A 20,094-nucleotide genomic window follows, 5' to 3' on the forward strand; every position below is an offset into this window, starting at 1 on the left:
TAAATTCTCCTTCTCTCCTCCGTTAGCCCCCACACCAAACTGTGGACCCCTTCCCGCTGTAGCCGCCATCCCAGGCAAGATGAAGACGGCTGCAGCTCCCCTAACATCCCTGATAACTTTTCTGAAGGCCCATGTACGGGCCAGGTAACCCCAGTTTATTGACCCTGCCGGATGCGGTTTATTTTCTCGTCCCTTTCATCGCAGGGAAGAGGAGACAAAGGATGAAGGAGTCTGAGGTTGGTCCTGAGTTCCTCCTCTCCCTCTCAGGAAGCCACGCCCCGAGCTTGGGAGGTGGTCCTGAGGCCCTGTCTGCTGCCGCCTGCCTGCGGAGACTGTCTGCCCCGCCTGTTGGCCCCGTAGATCCGAAGATAATCCGGCGCTCTCTTAAACGTTTCCCCTCTGGGCCGCCGTGCGCCTTATCCACCAGGCGAGGAGGCAGCACCCCAGTTGCTGACCCTGCCGTCAAACCTTCACAACAGCTGCCTGGAGGCGCGAGGCGGAACCTCTCCTGGCTGCCGGGCTCCGTCCCACACGCGCAGCAGAGACTCCGGAAGGAGGCGCGGAGGAGGAGCGAGGACCGGAGCCGGGAGACCGCGGGCGGGGCCCTTTGCTTCTCCGAGCCTCAGTTTCTCATCTGGGGCAACAATCCCTGTCTCACAGACCTGTCAGGAAGCTGAGGTGCGTAAGCGAAATCGCTTTGAGAGTTGCCGTGAGAGCTGTGCAAATGTGAGCTTATCACCCCCAGCGAGGCGGGGCCCCCAGCAGGCCTTGCTCCTTAAACATCTGGCTGGAGGACAGGGGCTGAACTCGGAATTAGAAGGAGGTGGGGAAACCCATTGCCAGGTCTTCAGGCAGGTCTGCCCGCGTAAGGGAGCCGGGACCTCTTCAGGCAGATGTCCCAGCGACATTGGGCTCCCGTGGCAGAGACGAAGGAAGACCAAGGGGAAAAGGTCTGGTTTGGAATAAGGGCCTGAAATGAATTTTCCTAGAGAAGCTTAGGCAGGTCTGTTCTCCCCCTGAGAGCCAGAATCCCCAGGGGGCAGCGTGTAGAGTGGGAAGGAACACTATCAGTGGGGGCCCTAAGGATGCTGAATCTGGGGGAGTCAGGCTCCAGGCTGATTCTGATGGGGGAGGTGGCCAGAAGGGGCCGTGTTAGCACTCAGAGGGAGGTCAGCTCAGAAAGAAGCAACTCAAGGATGTGTCACCTTCTTCTCTATCTCCATCCCCTAGCACAAGGCCTGACATCCATCACGTGTGCAGAACGTGCTCCTGACTGGATATATAAGCATCCAAGAGCCCTAGTCAGCTCCCTAAGCTGGAGTCAAACACACTGGGACACAGGGATTGGACAGGCTCATAGGTCAGTTGGCATTGGCCTTCCGATTTCCAGGGCAGGAACTTCCACTTTCCCCCTTTCGGTGGGGAAGAGGGAACTGACGCCACAGGGCAGCAGTGGCTGGATCCCTGTGGACAAGGCCTGGGGGCTGTGCCCAGCAGGGGGTGCCTCCAGTCTGGCTGGAAGGAGCCCTTCTGGGGCTGAGCCCCTGGTGCTTGCCATAGCATCCTCGGCCCCATGTGCGTGGACGGTCTTACCCAGGACGGTGAGGCGAGCGGGGCGGGACCGGATGGCAGCCTGGATGGCCTGGCACTCGTACACGGCGTCATCTTGCAGCTCTGCCCGCAGGATCTTCAGGTGATGTTCCCCCGACAGGTGGTTCCCTACCACCAGGTACTGTGGGTAACCTGCGGAGACAGCAGGCACATCGAGGGGGCTGGGGCAGGGGTGGAGAGACATTCACGACAAAGGGGCACAGCAGGGGTACCCTGAGCAGGGGCTGCTCTTAGAGGCAGGCAGAGAAGGCAGCTGCCAGGGCCCTGGGCTCCGTGTAAGGGGCATGAAAATGGGAGTTTCGCCTCAGGGGGTCGGGGCAGGGTGTGTGTGTCTAAGAGTACTGTGAGTTTTCAGTTTAGGAAGGTTGGGGGAGCTGTTGTTAGAGAGGGAAAGAGAGAGCAGAGAGGGACATGCTGAGTGTGGGCAGACACCGCGGGGCAATTCCTCTGGAAAGTGGTGTGCAGGGCGCTGGTGTACCAGGTAGGCACACATTTTGATGAGGAGACACGCAGAGACGGAGCAACCCCAGCCGAGCCTCGCAAACAGAGAGAAGATGAGTAAGAGGGAGAGAGAGGGAGAAAGCAGGGAAACATTTGGAAAAGGATCAAGAGTGACTTTTGGGGAAAAGTTTTGTTTCAGCATGGACAGGAAGTAGAAATCTCGGCCCAGCCACCAGCGCCCAGGTACCTCCGGCCACTGTGAACCATAAGCGGCCCTTTTCTAGTCGTTCCTATTGCCCATCCCAGCCCCCCACACCCCCAGGGCCTGAGTAAGCACTTCTGAGGCACTCAGGACCCTGAGGAATGGGGGGCTCCTGTGCCACTGGTGATGGATAATAGATACATAAAGCCTGAGAAGGACCATCATTCTTTGGCCTTCCTGTTGCTCTGCTGGGTGGAGCATAAACGCCGGCGGAAGTCGGCCTGTCAGGCTGGGGTGGTCCTCCCCCTCCTGGGTCTGGGGCCCTAAACCTCCTCAGTGTCCCTCAGCAGGATCTGTGCTCCACCCACCCCCTCCCCTGAGCTCTGCCCTCCCCCACCAGTCCTCACAGGGCACCTCCTCCCTGTCCTGGTCCCCTTCTCTCCTCAGTGGCCCACCCACCTCCCCGCAGCCCAAACTGCTCCTCTTGCTGAACGACCTCCACCAAGACAGTGTGAGTCCTCAGAAATGTGCTGTAGAACAAGGGGATGGCACATGTGCCCTTTGACAGAAAGACGAGGGCTTAAGCAAGTGAGAGACAGAAACAGAGGCAGACAGAGACCTGCAAAAGCTCTCTTCAACTATTTCAAAGTCTCTTAGTGTGGGTTAGACGTGTTCATGTAGCCCCCCAGGACAGCATTAGCACCAACAGGCAGAATTAACATGGGGAATTAACTTAGAATATTCTTAGCAGTTTGAGGTGCTTGACAAGGATCTGGGCTGCCAGAAGTGGTAATGAGGTCCCCGTCACTGGCTGTACTCAAACAGAGGCTGATGATCACCTGTCAGGGATACTGCAGAGGAGATTTCTACCCTGGAAGAAATATTGGAGCTCTAAGGCCCCTCCCACCTCCATAAGCTAAGGGTCTTTTGGAGCTGGGGCCGGGCTTCCTGGGGTGGTGGGGTTGCTGCATAGGGGCTACTGGCACCCATTTCTGGTCAGTGGAAGTGGCTATGACCCTCCACGAGGCTTCTCAGTATGCTTTCTGGGTGTGTCCTGTGCGGCTGAGCCTTTCAGGCTAGTGTCTTCATGGCGAGCATTGTCCCCATCATGCAGTCAAATGGCCCTGTCTTCCACAGCTATTCAGGCCTGGCCAGAGGTGCTCACAGGCAATCACCGCCTCCCCTCCTCCCTGTCCTTCCCGCCCTCTGCTGGGCTTTGGGAAGGAGACCAGGTCAGTTAAGCTGGTTCCCCCCAGGGCCAGGGCGAGGGGCTGACCATGGGTTCTGGTCCAGTCCTCTCCCTGCTGCTACCCTCAGTGCAGCTGGCTCACCACCCCCAGCCCCTCCGGCCCAACCTCTGGATCCCGCTGTCCTTTGATTAGTCCCTGATCTCCTGCAGGCATCTTGGCTGGAGCTTGTGTTTTTGTTGTCTTGCAAGCTATCAGCAGCAGGATTCCGCTCTCATGAGCTGCTGAAAACATCAGTGATGGGTTTGTTTGTATTTGCCTAATTAGGCGGCGAGCTGTGATGCTATCCCAAGGACTGGCAGCATCTTCGGAAAACACAGGCCCAGAAGCATAGATTCTGAGGAAGTTCTAGCTCCTTCCACAGCATCATTACTCTCTCTTGCTACTCCCAGGGGAGGCAAAATTATTGGGAAGCTGGGTTCTACAGTCAAATTGCCTGGGTTCAAATGCCAGCTCTATCACTTCCTGGCTCTGTTGTCTCGGGTGAGCTACTTTAACTGCTTTGTGCTTCCATTTCATCATCAGTAAAATGGGTGCAGTACTCGTACCTCCTGGAGTCATGGTGAAGAGTAGATAGGATAGTCCGTGTAAAGTGCCTGGCACATATTAAGCAGTCCATAAATGCTAGTTTAAATTAAAATGACAAGGAGGCAGAGTAGACAGAGAGGTCCCCGTCTTTAGAAGTGAGAGCAGACAGGGTTCTGGGCTTGTTGGGGATTAGGAGCCAGGGTCCCAAGCGTTGGGATTGGGTATATGTTTGAATCTGTTTCTTTCTCAACTGTGACTTTGTTTACCTGTCAAATAAAGGGGAAAATCCTTCTTTTTCTCCCTCTGGATCGCTGTAGATTTACGAGACAATGTCTGAGAAGTACTTGAGCTTCTTAGAAGGAAAACATTCTAGCAATATGAGGGAGTGTCTTTATAAATCATTTCCTTTGATGTTCTTCCCAGCCTTGGTGACTAGAAAGACAGGTAGGTCTTCAGTTAGGGCACCATTCCTGGCCGCCTGAATGCGGCCACATGGGTAAAATAGAAGAGGACAGAGCTGCAGCGGGCTGAAGTCCCACAACGCTGGGCCTCAGTTTCCCCGTGAGAAAACTTGTGCAGTATTCAGTGCTCTGCAAATACTTGCTGAATTGAATTGAGATCTATTACTCTCCCTTTCTTACCAAGCAAGCAAACAGTACTTATAAGCCTGTAAGTATCTGCTGTTATTGTCATGATGCTATTTTTGGGACAGGTGACCAAATACAGAGCAAGTACTTTACCAGGAGTTTGTTTATTGGCTTTGCAAGGAGAGGGCCAGCCTTCCTCCCACAAGTGTAGAGGAAGCAGACTTGAGTTCCTCAGAGCCCACTGTCCTTCAGCACTTAGCAGGACCCAGTCCTGGATCCCAGAAAGCCACTCGTGGAAATGGATGCCAGAGGGTCAATTCTCGACATGGTGATGGTCATTCTGTGAACCATCCATGGGGATCTGGGGCCTTCTCTTGGCCACAGACCCAACAGGACCCCAGTCCCTGACTGAAGGCTGAAAACCACTGACCAGGGACCCAGAGAGCCTCCTTAACCAGCAACAGCGCTGGGCCAAGCTCAGGGTGTGCAGAGCGCGAGCGATCCTAGTTTGGGAAGGTGGTAGCGTTCCCTCAGTTTCTCCAGGGTAAGGGAGTTCAGAGGCCTTGAAATTGGCTGGTTCCTATCATACTTAACTTTTATGGCAGTGCAGTATATTTTGGGGACATTATTGTGTATTTTATCCGCACTCAGCGGGACTGGAGCACTCAAACCCTGCGATGCTATTGACCATTGCTATAATGTTTCAATACACATTTCTGGCAAGACATAACTCACATTTTAAAATATTAATTTCCCAACCATCATGTTCCTGAGTGCGCTTCGATTTTTATTTTCCTGCAGCTGTAAACCATGAGAGAGGCAAAGCTACTTCTCAGTTGAATACATATTTTTCTCTCTTTCTCCACCTTCAGCCATTCTCCAATCACAGGAACACTCAGGTCCCTTGTTCTGCATTTAACAGTTTATGCCTAGCCGAGGAGACAGCCGCAGGCCCACCCTCCCCAGGGGAGAATAATAACCACTGATGGGGGCTGGGGACTGGGAGAGTGACTCCATTCCTTTCTCTCCCGGGGGAGAGGATGGATTGGAAAGACATCTGTATGGGCTTAAGGGCTGATATCCACAATAGTTAACAAATGACGGGGCATGGCACCGACCAGGGAGCTCAGCTGCCCGCCACGGGGGCCTAGCAGCGCATCTGTGCTGAATACCATCCTGGGTGGGCTGAACAAAGTTTGAAACTTAAACTTTACTTTTCTTTCCCCTAAAATCCATCATTTCTTTGTGAGTTTTCAATCTATGTGGCTCTCTTTAATGGATGAGAACCGAGAAGAACCAGGTTGCACCTTAAGTGGGGAACACATTTTGGACCAAGAAACAGGAATACTTTACCTCTGGAAATCTGACTTTACATGAATCGTGTTTGACTTTAGAATAGACCGACCAGGACAACAGTGTGTTGGGTTTAGGACTGACCACCAGAATTGAGGGTTATTTGTAATTCTTTTTGTTTCTGGTGAGGAAGATTGTCCCTGAGCTAACATCTGTGCCAAACTTCCTCTGTTTTGTATGTGGGATGCCGCCACAGCATGCCTTGATGAGCAGTGTGTAGGTCTGCACCTGGGATCCAAACCTGCAAACCCCGGGCCACCGAAGCGGAGTGCATGAACATAACCACTATGCCACTGGGCTGGCCCCTGTAATTCTTTACCAGTAGCTGGAGCAGCCCTCAAAGTCCTATGGATCCTGGACCCAGGGCTTTCCTAGCCTGATTCTGCCCATGTGATCTGCAGTGAAAGCTTGAGGCTTAATCCCCAAACACCTATGAAAATGGAGTTCCCTAGGAGGGTGGATGGGTAGGTAAGGAAGGGATGGGGGCCAGGCATTCCTGGGGAGATCTGCGAGTACTCACTTGAGAGGTCCCTGCCCACACCCAGAGCCAAGCCGTCTTTGATCCATAGAACGAAGCCATCATATTCCGGGATGGCACACAGCAGCGTCACTGGCTGCCCTGACACCACGGCCTGGTCCTGGGGCTGCTGGCTGAAGGAGTACACTTGACCTAGGAAGGAGACAAGCACAGAGGTCAGTTCCTTGCAGGGAGCAGTGCCCGGAGGGCTTCCCCTCAAATTATGGAAGCAGAGCCCAGGCTGGCCCAGGGGACAGGGCCCCCCAGAGGGCCTCACTTCCTGCCTGGGGTCCAGCAGTGGCTTCCTCACTGCCCCCAGCTTAATCCCCTGCTTTCGGGAGCTGGCTTCCTGCTCCAGCCCCCCTGCTCATGAGTCCCTGGTGCACACTCACGCTGTGGTCCAGCCATCCTCCAGCCCCCAAACAGCCGTACCCCGCACACTTGGGACATATTACCCCCTTCCATTTGGCTAACTCCTACTTAACGCCACAACTTCCACAACAGGCCAGAGGCGGGAGAGAGACCCAGGTGGAAGCGTTCTGTGGGGGATGTGCTTCCAGAGGGCAGTGGGCGTGGGGAGTGATGTGCTTTGGTTAAACCTGAGAATCCAAGAAATGCTGCTGTTCTAGAGGCCCCCTTGATGGGCCTCTGGTCAAACTCAGCGGCCCGTGCTGTGGTGGAGCGTGGCAGAGGGTGTGGCTAGGGGAGCAGGTAATCGTCTCCACACGTCCTCCCTGTCCCTTCCTACTCCAGCCTCACTGTCACTTGGGAGAAAATTGTCAGTGTGACCCCATCCCTCCCCATACACACCTCGAAGTAAGACTGCGCTGAACCATCTAGCTCACCAGGTCATGTTTCACTAAACAAACACACCACAGTGCGTACAGTATGCCAGGATGGTTCAAGAGTTGAAAATATTAGCTCATTAACATTTTCATCCTCATAACAATGTATCAGTGCATCTTTGCTGAATTCCATCCTGGGTATTTTTGTCCCCATTTTCCAGATGAGGAGATGAGGCACAAAGAGGTGAGAATAGTAGCAGGAGCTGTGCTTGTTAACTGCTCACCCAGCACTGAGTGTGCCTTACCTCTAGCTGTCACAGTGCCCCAGACACCCCGTGGAGCCTCAGCAACCCCGTTTTGCAGGGGCCCAGGATGTGGAGTCTTAGCGGTTAACTAAACTGTCCAGGGAACGGCGAAGGGCAGGACTAGGGCTGTGAATTCAAGATTTTTCTGGCTCTAAAGACTATGTTCTCATCCACTGTGCTATGCTGCGTGCGGACCCCTAAGCCTGATCCTGGAGGGACTGCTGAAGAGGGGGGTCATGTGATCCGTGTTCCCCAGGAGGCCACAGTTGAGTGGACAACGGGATATTACACTTAGTGAGCTCCCGGCCCGCGGTGTGAACAGGGCTTCACGTGCCCTCCCTTCTGTAACATGTTTGATTACATTTCATGGCAGAAATATCCCCATTTTACAGCAAAGAAACCAGAATCAGAGAGGTAAAGTGACCTGCCAGAGGTCACACAGCTAATGAGTGGTGGAGCTGGGGTCTGATCTATGGTCTGTGACTTCTGAGTCTGCATTCTTTCCCACCCCCTGCTCTGCAGATACAGACAAACAACCCAGGAAAACTGGACGTGCTGTGCAGGCTGCTGCCACGGCCTTTCCTCCCCAACCTGAAAGAGCCAGGGATGGCCACAGAGGTCCTGGGCCCTGGCTGTTGCTCATCTGGGGACATGAAGCCTCAGGCTTGGACCATGGATAGAGCCAAGCTCTTGGCAGCAGATGGTTGTAAGAAGGGCACGAGTGGTGTGTGGAACCTGAGAGGATTTGGGGGTGGAGGCAGAGCGTGGGGTGGAACCCCCAAGAGGACAAGACAGGGGTCCACAACAGAGAGCTCGTGGCAGGTGGGAAGGTAGCTGAGTTTACAACCTGATGAAATCTTGGCTGTGTCTCTAAGGAGTCTTATTAAAAATCAAATTGGCCCTGAATTATGGGAGTAACACTCTTTATTCTGATTTGAGCTTTACAAATTAGATTTCATAGGACATTTTAATCAGCTATGTGTGGTGAGTTTTTTTTCTCTCTCTCTCTGTCTCTTCAAGTTTGCTGTTGTAATTAGACTGTTTCTGGCACCAAAACAAGAGAGACAAGGAGAGAAAGGATGAGAGAGGAGGAAGGAGAGGAGGAGAGACCGGAGAAAGAGCAAGAGGGCAGGAAGGAAGTGAGGAGAGCAGAGACACGAGGAGCTGGAGACGGGGGAAGAGCGAGAGAGCAGGGAAAAGGGAAGGAGGAGAGAGGCGAGGAGGTGGAGAGGGGGGCGGTGGGGTGGGGAAGCAGGGAGAGCAGGGTGGGTGGGGAGAGAACATTCCATTCCTAGGCCCTCTTCTCCTGGCTCTAATGATGATTTCACAGCTCATTTTTTTATCTCAAAATCCTTCTTGCGAGAAGGACAGTGTCAAGACAGCCGCAATAGCTGCCAAAGATTGTGTTATCAGAGAGAATTATCAGGTTGTCAGCTGGAGCTGAGGGGTTTATAATGAGAGGGCCCTAAACAATATGGCACCTGAGCCCTCCAAAACGTCCATTAGTGGGAGCGCCTGCAGTGGGCGATTGTCCCATTCCTCCCCCATGCCAAACTTGCTTCCTCTCGGTGGGGTGAGGATAACTGGAGAGCTGGGGCACAGGAAGCATCATGAGGAAGGTGTGGGTGGCGGTGAGGGTGAGTCCTGGACTAGCGGAGAGAAACCTGAATGTGACCCGAATGTGGCTTGTGTGGCGGGGCCCTGGGGGAGACGGGGGCTGTCACCATGGAAACGCAGCTCTGGAGGAGAGCTCCGCGCTCTGTGGAAGCAGGCGGTGGAGGTGGACGCGAGTGGTCACTATTTCGCTTTGGAGGGTGTCTGAGAGCCCAGAGCGGAGGCAGGCACAAGATCCCCCAAATAAGGCCTGGGGCCTAGGAACGGAGCGTGCAGGTACGGGAAGAGCAGGAGCAGGCCTTGAGGGGGCCAGAGGCTCTGGATCCCTCTGAGCAGGTGCAGAGAGAGGTTTCGCTCTCACATTTTGTCTGTTTGGATCCCCTTGGCCTTTCTATGGCAAGAACCTTTCTCGAGGGAGATGGATACACAGGATAGTCTCAAAAACCACCTAAAGGACGTTATTTAAAAATTATTATTATTATTATTATCTTAAAGATTGGCACCTGAACTAACAACTGTTGCCAATCTTCTTTTTTCTTCTTCTTCTCCCCAAAGCCCCCTAGTACATAGCTGTACATATTCTAGTTGTGAGTGTCTCTGGCTGTACTATGTGGGACGCCGTATCAGCATGGCCTGAGGAATGGTGGCATGTTGGCGCCAAGGATCCGAACCGGCAATGAATGGTGCCCTGTCCGCGCCCAGGATCTCAACCAGCGAAACCCTGGGCCGCCGAAGCAGAGCGCGCGAACCTAACCACTCCACCATGGGGTGGCCCTTGAAAATTATTTTTTAGGAGGGAATGGTTAATGCTGGAATTGACTATTTTCTTTTTCAGTCTAATTTTAGTTTTTGTGCATTAAATACAAGCCACTAAAAATGCTTTTCTCTTTTAAATCAATGGGATGCTTTTTCAGACAGACTTGTGAGCTGAGTGTCACTCTCTAGAACAGGTAAAGGGTGAGGTGCTGGGATGGAGCGGAGGTGGAGGGATGGGGCCACTTTCTTTCCACCTGAGGGGCAGACCTCGAGGCCTCTCTTCAGGCCGGAGAGCCCCCAGGAACACAGTGTGCAAACCTGCAGTTGGGGTGGCTCTCCCCAAAGACTGCTCCTCGCTGTTCCCTCCCTCCCTGGTTTCTCTTCCTTGTCATTCCTCCTCCAGAGAAGTGAATGGGATCATTTTCTGTAACCTCCTGGGTATTATGTTAAGTAGACAGGAAGCTCCTTGAGAACATGTGTGTATTCAACGTGCATTTATTGAGACCTGCTCTGAGGCAGGACCTGCATTGTCCTCTGAGAAACGGAAGAATATGAGCTGGGAGCTCACGCTGCACCCCGCCTACCTGGACAACTCCGATTTGAGCACAGGGTAGGAGCTGCACCCTAAGGGCCTGCTCTCCTTGTAGAATTAACACACCTTGCACCATCCATCCCAGGTTTTCTGCCTCAGTTTCCCATTTCATCCAGTGGCGTTGTCCTGGCGTGAAGCCTGGCAGTCAGCGTGACCTCCCTTTTCATGGTTTATTTTTAATCTCTCACCGTCACCCAGTCTGGCCCAGACCTCCTCCCTAATATCACTCAAATTGGCCTTTCCTCTCCGTTCTACTGCTCCACCCCGACGTCCAGGCCCTCGCCGCCCCCACCTGCCTTGTCTCAACAGCCTCTGAATGCTGTCGGATGTTGCTGTTGCCCTGGATTTTTCTTCCTAAGTCACCACTTTCCTCATGTTTCCCTCTTTCCAAGGGTGGAAACTCTCATGGCTGTCCACTGTTGCAGGACAGCACCTGACCTTCCATCCTGGATTGCGGACTTCTCCCAGATCTGAGCCCCCTTCCCCTGGGTGCTCCGCAGCAGCCCTCTGCTGGCTGTCCATCCACGTTTCCTGGAATGCCGCCCTCCCCCAGGCCTCTCTAACCAGCCCTGCTGGCACTGTCACTGAAGGCCCAGATCTTTGCCTGTGCCTCCAGGCACTTCCCTTCACCAGGGGCATCTTCTCTTTCTCTCCTCCTCCCCGCTTCCCCCTTTCCTCCTTCTCATCTTCCTTAATTTCTTCAAACCTTTCTTGAGCACCTACCATATGTCAGATGCCAAAGAAACCAAGAAAGAAATAAAAATAAATAAGAAATAGAGGGAAACTCCTTGAGGGCAGGGCCCGCAGCTGTCTTTTCCATTTTGTATCCTCAGCGCCATGCTTGGTGCATCAGCACTGAATGAATCTGTTTGATGTGATAACTTTCTGTTTGACATGCCTGTGTACCTGTGGCTTGCCTACCCTAGTTTGTCTGCTGAGATCTGCGTTACCTGTAGGAAAGCTGTTTTTACCTTATAAACTACTGACTAGGCAGATCTGTGCTGAACACCCTGACAGGAGTGAGGTAAGAAATTAGCAGGTGGGGCCACTGCCTCAAGGAGGCAGGCTTTACAAGACAGGAATAACCGAGCTCGTCGTGGAAGACCCACTGCATGCCAGGTCCGTGAATGTAACTACAATGCTAGTTAGCCTTTATTACCCACATTTTACAGATGAACTGAGGCTCCTAGAAGTGAAATGACATGCCCAAGGTCACACAATGGGCCCACGTGTAATTCAGGTCACACAGTGGGCCCAGGTGTAATGCAAGGTCACACAGTGGGCCCAGGTGTAATTCAAGGTCACACAGTGGGCCCAGGGGTAATTCAAGCTCACACAGTGGGCTCAGATAAAATTCAGGTTACACAGCGGGCCCAGATGTGATTCAAGGTCACACAGTGGGCCCAGGTGTAATTCAAGGTCACACAGTGGGCCCAGGTGTAATTCAGGTCACACACCGGGCCCAGATGTGATTCAAAGTCACAGTGGTAATTACACGGGTGTACTTCAAGGCCAAGCGTCTCTGGCTGTAGGCCCTATTTTCTTGCCGTTGTCTCATGTTGGCTATTGAATTAAGGGCCAGGAACCCGGATTTTGATTCTCAGACAAGTGCTCACCCCACCTATAGGGCAGCCCCCTCAGACCATCTAAAGAGAGGCAGGGGATGCTCCGAGTGAAGTGATTTCCTGATCCTTCCCTAGTTACCCAGCCTCCTCCCAGCTGGCGGTCAGCAACACCAAGTTAGGTGCAGGGCGGAGTCCAGTGCATGGGGGCATGAAAGAAAGGAGGTGTAGCAATTGTTGCAGCTTGTATAGTCATTATGTAATCATTATTATGTAACTAGTGATATAGTATAAATAATGTTTTTTATGGTGGAATATAATATTAAAAATAATATTTTTATTGTTAGAGGATTAATAATAGCTAACTTTCATTGAATGTAGAACATCTATTCAGAGGTTTACTGGGTTATTTGATTGAATTCCCTCCACAGTCAGTCCTATGAGATGGGTACCACATCAGACCCACGTGAAGATGAGGTTGTCCAGGGGCCCAGGCACGGAGTGGAGAAGGGACATCGGGCCTAGCAGTGCTGTTCAGGGCCGCATCCTAAGGTTCTTTACTACACAGTCCTCAGCCCTGGGAACTCAGAGAACCCACCTGAGACCTCCCTCTCCCTTCCCTTGGCCAGAATTGAACAGTCTCCAGGAACCTCTAAGGGAGCGGGCCTGGATGGGAGCACACTTGGGACTCAGCCACATTTGGTGGGTTAGATGGAGTGGAACGTGGCTCTAGTGGTGGCTGCAGGCAAAATTTCCTGTCCACTTCCGAGGAGGATGGTCCTGTCCCAGGAGGGGAGGGCCCTGCAGAACTGAGGTCCCAGGGGCCATCTCAGAGCCCTCAGGGACTGCCCACAGCCTGTGAGCCAGGAGAGCACCTTGCCACCTCTCCAACCGGACTTCCGAACGCGGGGAAGGGCCCAGAGGCTGCTTCTCCACGCTGAGCTCGGAGAGGAAGGTGGAGCCCTCGAGGTTCCATGGAGGCTGGGTCAGGATTAGAGTCTGGCTCTGACGCCCCTAGGGCTGTGCTCTTGGGTCCACCAGTTCAGCAGGTGAGAAGCAGGAACCAGAAGTAAAAGTGCTAGCAGGTGGGGCCTTTTGGAGCCTTCTTTCCAAACTGCGGGAAGCCAGGGTGTTTCTGGCTGGGGGGGATGAAGAGGAGGGTGGGCTCCGAGGAGCCCCTTCCTGGCAAGCCACGTGTGCATCCTGTGTGGCAGGGCCCTGAGTCAGGATGGCTGGAGCTGGCAGGTGCTGGTGACTGGAGAGTGGGAGGAAGTGTGGGGAGCCTGTGGCAGATGGTGGGAGGACTTTCAGCTCTTCGGTGCTGAAAGGGACAGGGGCAGGTGCAGCCTGGCCAGAGAGGGGGGCGGGGGAGGCGGGCCTTGGGAAGCCCCTGGAGAGTTCTAGTCCTGCAGGCAAGCTGGTCCCCCAACTGTCCCCTGCTCAGCACAGCTTGGAGTCCTCCCCTCCTGCCACCCTGTCTGTCCTGTCCTCTCCCCTCCTGTTTCCCTGGCCTCTGTCTCTGCTCAGGAGCCTGCAGCTCAGCTTCTCTCTCCTCATGACTTCTCCCGACTGCTTTCTCAAAAGCCCCCCGGATCTCCCTCCCTCCTCCATCTCCGTCAGCCCACCAGGCTCCCCGAAGGGGCCACCCCCTCCCAGCCCTGACCACACGACCCTCACCTTAGTCTCTTCTCTGGAACTCACCATGCACATTAGCATGGAATGAGCCATCACCGTCTGGCTCTGGGAGGTCCCCCCCACCCTCCCCGCCCCGTCTCCAGTGAAACATTTAAAATGCTGAAGACCCCATCATTCTCTCTCAGCTCACACACCTCTAGCCTCTGATCAGAGGTCACCCCTCAATTCCCAGTTGTTTCCTGGGGAGGGAAGAGGTGTTTAGCTCTGGAAGGCTGGGGTTGGAAGGGCCAGATCACCCCAAGTGATGGTTTTACAGCAGGGCTCCAGGGCCTGGCTGCTGCGCGTGTGCACGGGTGAGGGTGTGTGTGTGCGTGCATGTGTGTGTGTGTTTGTGTCTGAATAACTTGGCTTCTGGGCCCCATCCCTTCTCCAGCCAGATCTTTTCTGCCTCTATTCTTTGTCAATCACTTAAGATTTTGCTTGAACAAACTCTTCTTATTCTTACAGAATATTTGAAAGCCTCTGGTTTAGAATTTTTGGGACTGATTTCTTTCTGGGACTAAAATGTATGCTGAAGTAGGCCCAGGCCCCACTCTGCTGTCAAGGCCGCTCTGGCAACCTCTGGAAGGGACTGTGGTCTGGACGACATTTAAGGTCCCAGGAGCCCATGGTGCTGTGGCCTGAGCCTGGCTCTGTGTGTGTTTGGGGGGAACAGGTAGGAGGAGGGCCAAGGGGCGCCACGCCCATGGTGGTCAGGGTCCTCCATGCTAGGATCAGAGGAGCCATGGTGCTCACCCATCCCCGCCACCCATAACTGTCAGCCCAAACCTCTTGGGGACACATTCTGGTACCCTGATGTTGCAAGTCTGTTGCCACCCCATAGGAGTATGAGCTTGTGCCTCTCCTGCAGCCACTGATCTGGTGCAGGTGGTTCCACAGTGGCCATGAGAGACAGCTCCACAGGTCAGTGTGGACTCGTGTGAAGAGCACGGGATTCCGGGTTAGTCAGTGGAACAGCAGAGAGAAAGCCTCGGTGCAAACTCCACGCTGGAGCCCCGTGTGGAGCTCCCTGTCCCCTGCAATCTCCCTCTTTCAACCCACGCTCCGAGCTCAGATGGGAGGAGGTGGTGTGGGTGTGCTCACTCTCCTCCTCCCCCTCATAGATGGGCGCTCTGGCCAGGCCCTTGCTCCAGTGGCAGGTTGAGGGGTGGTGGCCACTGCCCTCAGGGTGAATCCCAGCCAGATCTGGACAGGAGTGGCAGGGCCACCTGGAATGCTGGCTCTGCTTCTAAGGAGCCCAGTGCTCAGCAAACACGTCTACATGGCCACCCTCACTGCTCTTCAGATGGGAGGGAGCTGGCAGGGGAGCACGGTCCGGAGGGGCCGGTGACACCCCGAGGACGCCCAGCGGTCCAGGAACAGGTGAAGTGAGAACCTCTCCAGCAACTGGGGATGCATGCGCCCGTTCCTTTGCCTGAACGCGGGGCAGCCCAGCTGAAGTGCTGCCTGCCTCAGCTCTCAGGATACTCAGCAAACTCACTGAGAGTCTGTGGTGGCCACGCTTGACCACAAACTGCCAGATTACAAGGGAGAAAGTGATTGGTCTCATAAAGCGGTCACACGGAGTTCTTTTGGGGTTTAAGACGGCCTGCTGCATGGGGAGCATGGGGAGAGGAAACACGGAGGCTTCCTGGAAGAAGAATCATGATTCAGGGAGTGTGCTAGGGGAGAGATGCCACCCTGGGGTAGGAAAAAATACAAGGAAAGGCGTGAGTGATGAGTAACCTTAGGTACCTGCTTTGAGTCCCTACCTGACGGTCACCTACGAGGGCCTGGGTCCTGGACAGTGGAAAGAGCACAGGGTTGGGCAGGCCTGGGCAGGAACTCTGGCCCTGGAACTAGCAGTACGGTCTGGGTTACAGTCCTCACCCACTCTGAGCCTTAGTTTCCTCATCTGTAAATTGGGGGTGACACCTCCTTTGCAAAGCTTCTGTGAGGATGAGAGGCCTCATGTGTAAATGATCCTGGCAAGTGGAAGGCGTTTCATAAAGGGTTGTTCTTATTTTCATCACTATGGAGTCTTTTCTGAGCCCAGGACTGTTAAAACGGGGGCCACAACAGCACCTGTCAAGAGGGGTCCCAGAGCTGGCAGAGGAGACCTTGCAAATCTGAAGCTGGACTGATTAGAATCTGCTTCTTCCCCTGAGTCACGGGAGGGATGTGAGCATCTAAGCCCTCCTGGAGCTCTGCCATAGCTGCAGTCCCAGCCAGCGTCAGTCTCCTGGAGCTGCCTGGTCAGCCATACAGAAAAAGCTCAAATGTCGCCGTCTGCTCGGTTATTAGTGACCAACTGGGGAAGGCTTAAGAATACTTGTACCGGGGATATTTATTGCCAGCTTTCTGCCAGCCCAGAGCACGCAAATTGCCTCTTATGAGATTAAGGGAAGCTGCCCTGGTCCCGAGAAGCAAGCAGATGGGAGGAAGGGAAGCAGGAGAAGGAAGCAGCTCAGTGGCCCTGAGCTGACACCAGAGCAACGCCAGGCAGGTGGGAAGGGACCACATCAGGATGACTCAGATCATATCTAGAAGTCCAAGTCTTGACATCTGCTGTTTCCTTCTGCTCAGCATAGGGCCAGCTCAGAATGCAGGAGAATGAGCTTTGGGAAATTTCCAGAATGCCTGTCATGACCTCCATGACATGACGGGGTTGGAGGTGACAGGGTTATGTCCTAGCCCACTGACCACTGAGTAATGTTATGAAGTATGTAGTGGTACCAGTGTTGGTGCCAGCCCCAGAAATGTCGTGGTGGCCACAGGCAGGGACAGGTCCCACTCCAACGGTCTCCAAGTCCTGGCCAGGTGTGAGGATGCAGAGGAGGGACTGATGTATCTTCCACGACAAGGAGCTTAGAATCTGGAGGAGACAAGTATGTGTACAAGGAACTGGAATAAAAGGCGCCACACAGTTTGTGCCCAAAGTGAGGTATAAAGAGAGTCTCAAGGAAGAAAGACTTCTCCTTCTGAGGGAACAGGGGAAGAAGTCACAGAAGGGTTGGCTTCTGAAATGGCCTCGAAGGGTAAGCAAGAGGAGGGCAAGCAGAGAATGTCCCCTGGGATGGAGAACAGCCTAAATAAAGTGTGGAGGTCAGAATGTGTTCAGGGAATAATAGCACTGATGCTAAATGGTCCAGGCTTGATCTCTGGCTCTGCCATTACAGCTGTGTGCCCCTGGGCAAATTTCTTAGTCCCTCAGAGCGTCAGTTTCCCCATAGGGATAGTAATCCGGGCTTGTTGGGTTGTTTGTGAGAGTGAAATAGGACATTTTGCGTGGAGTGCACAGAGCTCCGAATGCCCTCCACAACAGCAACTGATCCCAACACCACAAAGCTTGCACGTGTGCGTGTGGATGTATTTAGTAGGATGCATATCTGCAGAATCATACTAGGTCTGACTGTGAGGCCCTTGAATGCATGCTAAGAAGTTTGCACTTAATGAGAAATCATCAAAGGCTTTTGACCCACATGCTCAGATTTGAGTGTTAGAAAGACCACAATGGCAACAGTGAGGAGGATAATCTGAAGATAGGAAGACTGAGCAGGAAGATTTTGCTACCATAAGAGCTTAGCCTAAAGCTGGATCAGTGGAAAGAAGAAATGGATTTAGGAGCCACTTGGAGGTAGAATTGATAGCACTTAATTGGACAAAGAAGTTGGAGGCTCACATGGCCCTCTCTCTCTGGCCTGCAGGACAAGGTGAATAGGTGACTGCTGGAGCCATCTCTGTCTCAGGAGAAGTGGGTTCAGGTCGGCAGTGAGCTCAGTTGCAGATATGTTGATGGAGAAGGGCCCCGAATCACTCAAGGGAAGATGTCCTGGATGCAGCTGGATCCGTGGGTCTGGAGGAAGAAGGTGTGAATAACTCACACTTACTGAGCACTTGCTATAGCTCAGGCAGTAGGAGAAGTGTTTTCACAATGTGTCCTTCCATTTGGTGTTGACCTAAGAATTCATCTCCAAATACGGAAAGTTATGGACGTTGGTGTGACCATCTAAGAGGGACACAGTTATGCCAGGCTGGGAGTATTGGGAGCAGCTGTCTTGGTGGCACATCTAACTCCTGTTGGAATTTGCACAGGCTTAGAGCTCTGTCAGGATGGTAGGAGGTCATCTAACCCAATCTTCTTCCTTTGGATCACGACTGGAAATACCAACAGAGAAGCCAGAAGAACAAGGCAGGGTGGAAGACAGACCTTCTCTCCATTGCCTGTTTCTCCTAGACTTCTGCTGGGAGAGGACTTGGAAATGATTTCATCCCCAACATCGCCATTTGCAGCCATTGGCAACTTGATTCTCATACACAGGTGAGGAGAAGTTTGCCAATATCATGAACATTCCAGAAATTGTGCTGTATATTTTTTTGGGCTTATGTAGGAGAGCCTGACTGCCCTGCCTAGGTTGGATGTGGGGCAGAAATTCCAAGGGCACATTCTCCCACGCTCGTTCTTTGCCTGAGCTGGGGCAGCCCAGGTAGCCTGTGATTCTCTCGGCCTCACATGTCTCTTCCAGGACACACAGTCCGCCAAGGTTGTCCTGGACAGCGTCGGTCTTTAGTGAAGAGCAGTGGGGCTGGCCAAGGCGGGGTGAATCCAAGGTCACCACAAATCCTTTGCCTACGATGTCAGCCTGTGGCCCCAGGCAAAGCCTGCATGGTGCTCATTAGTGGCAGTGAGAGGTAATCCCCCATCCATTCGGCCAAGTTGTGGATGCCACGAAGACCTGACAAGTGCTGCTGGAAATACGGGCACATTGGTGCCTGGGAAGGAGCCCATCCATCCTCGACCTGTGGTCATCCTGAAGTCTGACCAAGACGGGAAGGGCAGAGCAGCGTGGGCTTTGGTGTGATGGTGGGGCGGGGGGGGGATAGATGGGAGACACTCAGGTGGCCCACGAAGGCTAGGACCCTGATGTCGTCTCAGACCTGCTTCTAGCTCGCCATGGGGCCCAGGCTGAACCCCCTTCTTTCTCTAAGTCTCCATCTCTTGTGTCTTTAGCCTTGGAATATGTGCTCACTGAGCCATTGTTGGGGGAGGGTGGGGAGCATTAGAGAAGGAAAGTGGTGCTGAAGAGCAGGGATGGAACCATGTCGTTAGCCTGAGAGGCAACTGTGGGCATGGGCGTGGGCAGACAGGGCTTCTGCAGGGCCCTCCTAGAACGCCTCAGCTTGGGAAGCCCTGGGCCAGGCAGCAGGCAGGGCCACGGATCGGTTGACTCCAGGAAGTCCAGCAGCTCTCGTTCCCTTCTATGAGAGATGTTGTACAGACACAGGAACCTGTGAGCACCCAGGCCCAGAAGGTACCAATCTGGGGCTGCCTCTGCCACCTCTTAGCTGTGTCCTTCGCCTGACTGTTCGCTTCTCTAACTCAGATGCCGCATCTGTAAAATGTAGGTTTAGACTTGCAGTCAGTCTGTTAGCTCCCTCCCTTTTGGCCCTACCATTCTGTGTTCTGATTTACCGAAAGTTTTACTTTTGCGGGGCCCTAAGGCTGAAGAGAATAAAACCGAGGCACAAGGAAATAAAAGCAAATCTGTCAAGGACAGTTGGTCTGTTCAGGGAAGATCTAAGTCCTAAAAATCATTTTTTAAACAAACATCTTAAAATAATTATTGTATGCTAGTATAGGTCTTGCCAGTTGAAAACTGTTCTAAAACTTCCATGTGCATGAGAATTACCTGGAGAATTTGCTAGAAATACAGTTTCTTGGGCTCCAAGCCATAAATTCCGAGATAGGGGGCCTGAGCTGGGCCCAGGAATCTGCATTTTAACAGCTCCCGGTAATCCTGCTGCAGGTGGCTTTTGGTCCATAGCTGAGAAGCACTGCTGTTTGCAAAGAGCATGGGCTCAGGGGCCTGGGTTCTCTCTGGTAGGCTCTGCCACTGTGTGGTCTTGCTCAAGCTGCTGTTTCTCTCTGGGTGTGCCCTGGGTTTCTAAACTGCACAGTGAAGGCGTTGGATGAGGCCAGTAGTTCTCACACTTTTTTTTAGTGCAGGCAACTCTTTTGTCAGTGGACTCTCACGTGGAACCGTAATGTATAAAGTGGGAGGAGGCAGAGCTGGGGTGGAGCTGGAGGGACTGAGTGCAGCTCCTTGGCCCCCCTGCAGTGGACCCCAAGGTCCCTCTGTGAAATGCTCGAGGAGTCAGAAGGTCCTATGCAGTTTTGATGCTCTCCAGGTGTTCCATGAAGGGCAGCACTGCTGCATCCCACGGACAGGTACAAGAGCAGACCGGGACCCGGGGTGCACGGTGTGCCTAAGGCAGGCTGGCCTTGAAGCACTAGGTACTTTTATGTCACCCACTAACCC

The 20,094-nt window shown here is 53.4% G+C and overlaps 1 protein-coding gene across 1 annotated transcript in view; it reads right to left on the minus strand.

Moving 5' to 3' along the window:
- KIRREL3 (kirre like nephrin family adhesion molecule 3) overlaps positions 1-20,094 on the minus strand; it is a 528,138-nt gene that overhangs the window by 86,459 nt on the left and 421,585 nt on the right. The window contains exons 3-4 of the mRNA XM_046684618.1: positions 6,490-6,639; positions 1,594-1,743 (exon numbers count right to left, since the gene is read on the minus strand). Of these exons, the coding sequence (XP_046540574.1) occupies positions 1,594-1,743; positions 6,490-6,639 (300 nt within the window). The remainder of the gene's footprint in view (positions 1-1,593; positions 1,744-6,489; positions 6,640-20,094) is intronic.

The sequence above is a fragment of the Equus quagga genome, chromosome 14 (genome assembly GCF_021613505.1).
Source record: "Equus quagga isolate Etosha38 chromosome 14, UCLA_HA_Equagga_1.0, whole genome shotgun sequence".
In the NCBI taxonomy this organism is placed as follows: Eukaryota; Metazoa; Chordata; class Mammalia; order Perissodactyla; family Equidae; genus Equus; species Equus quagga.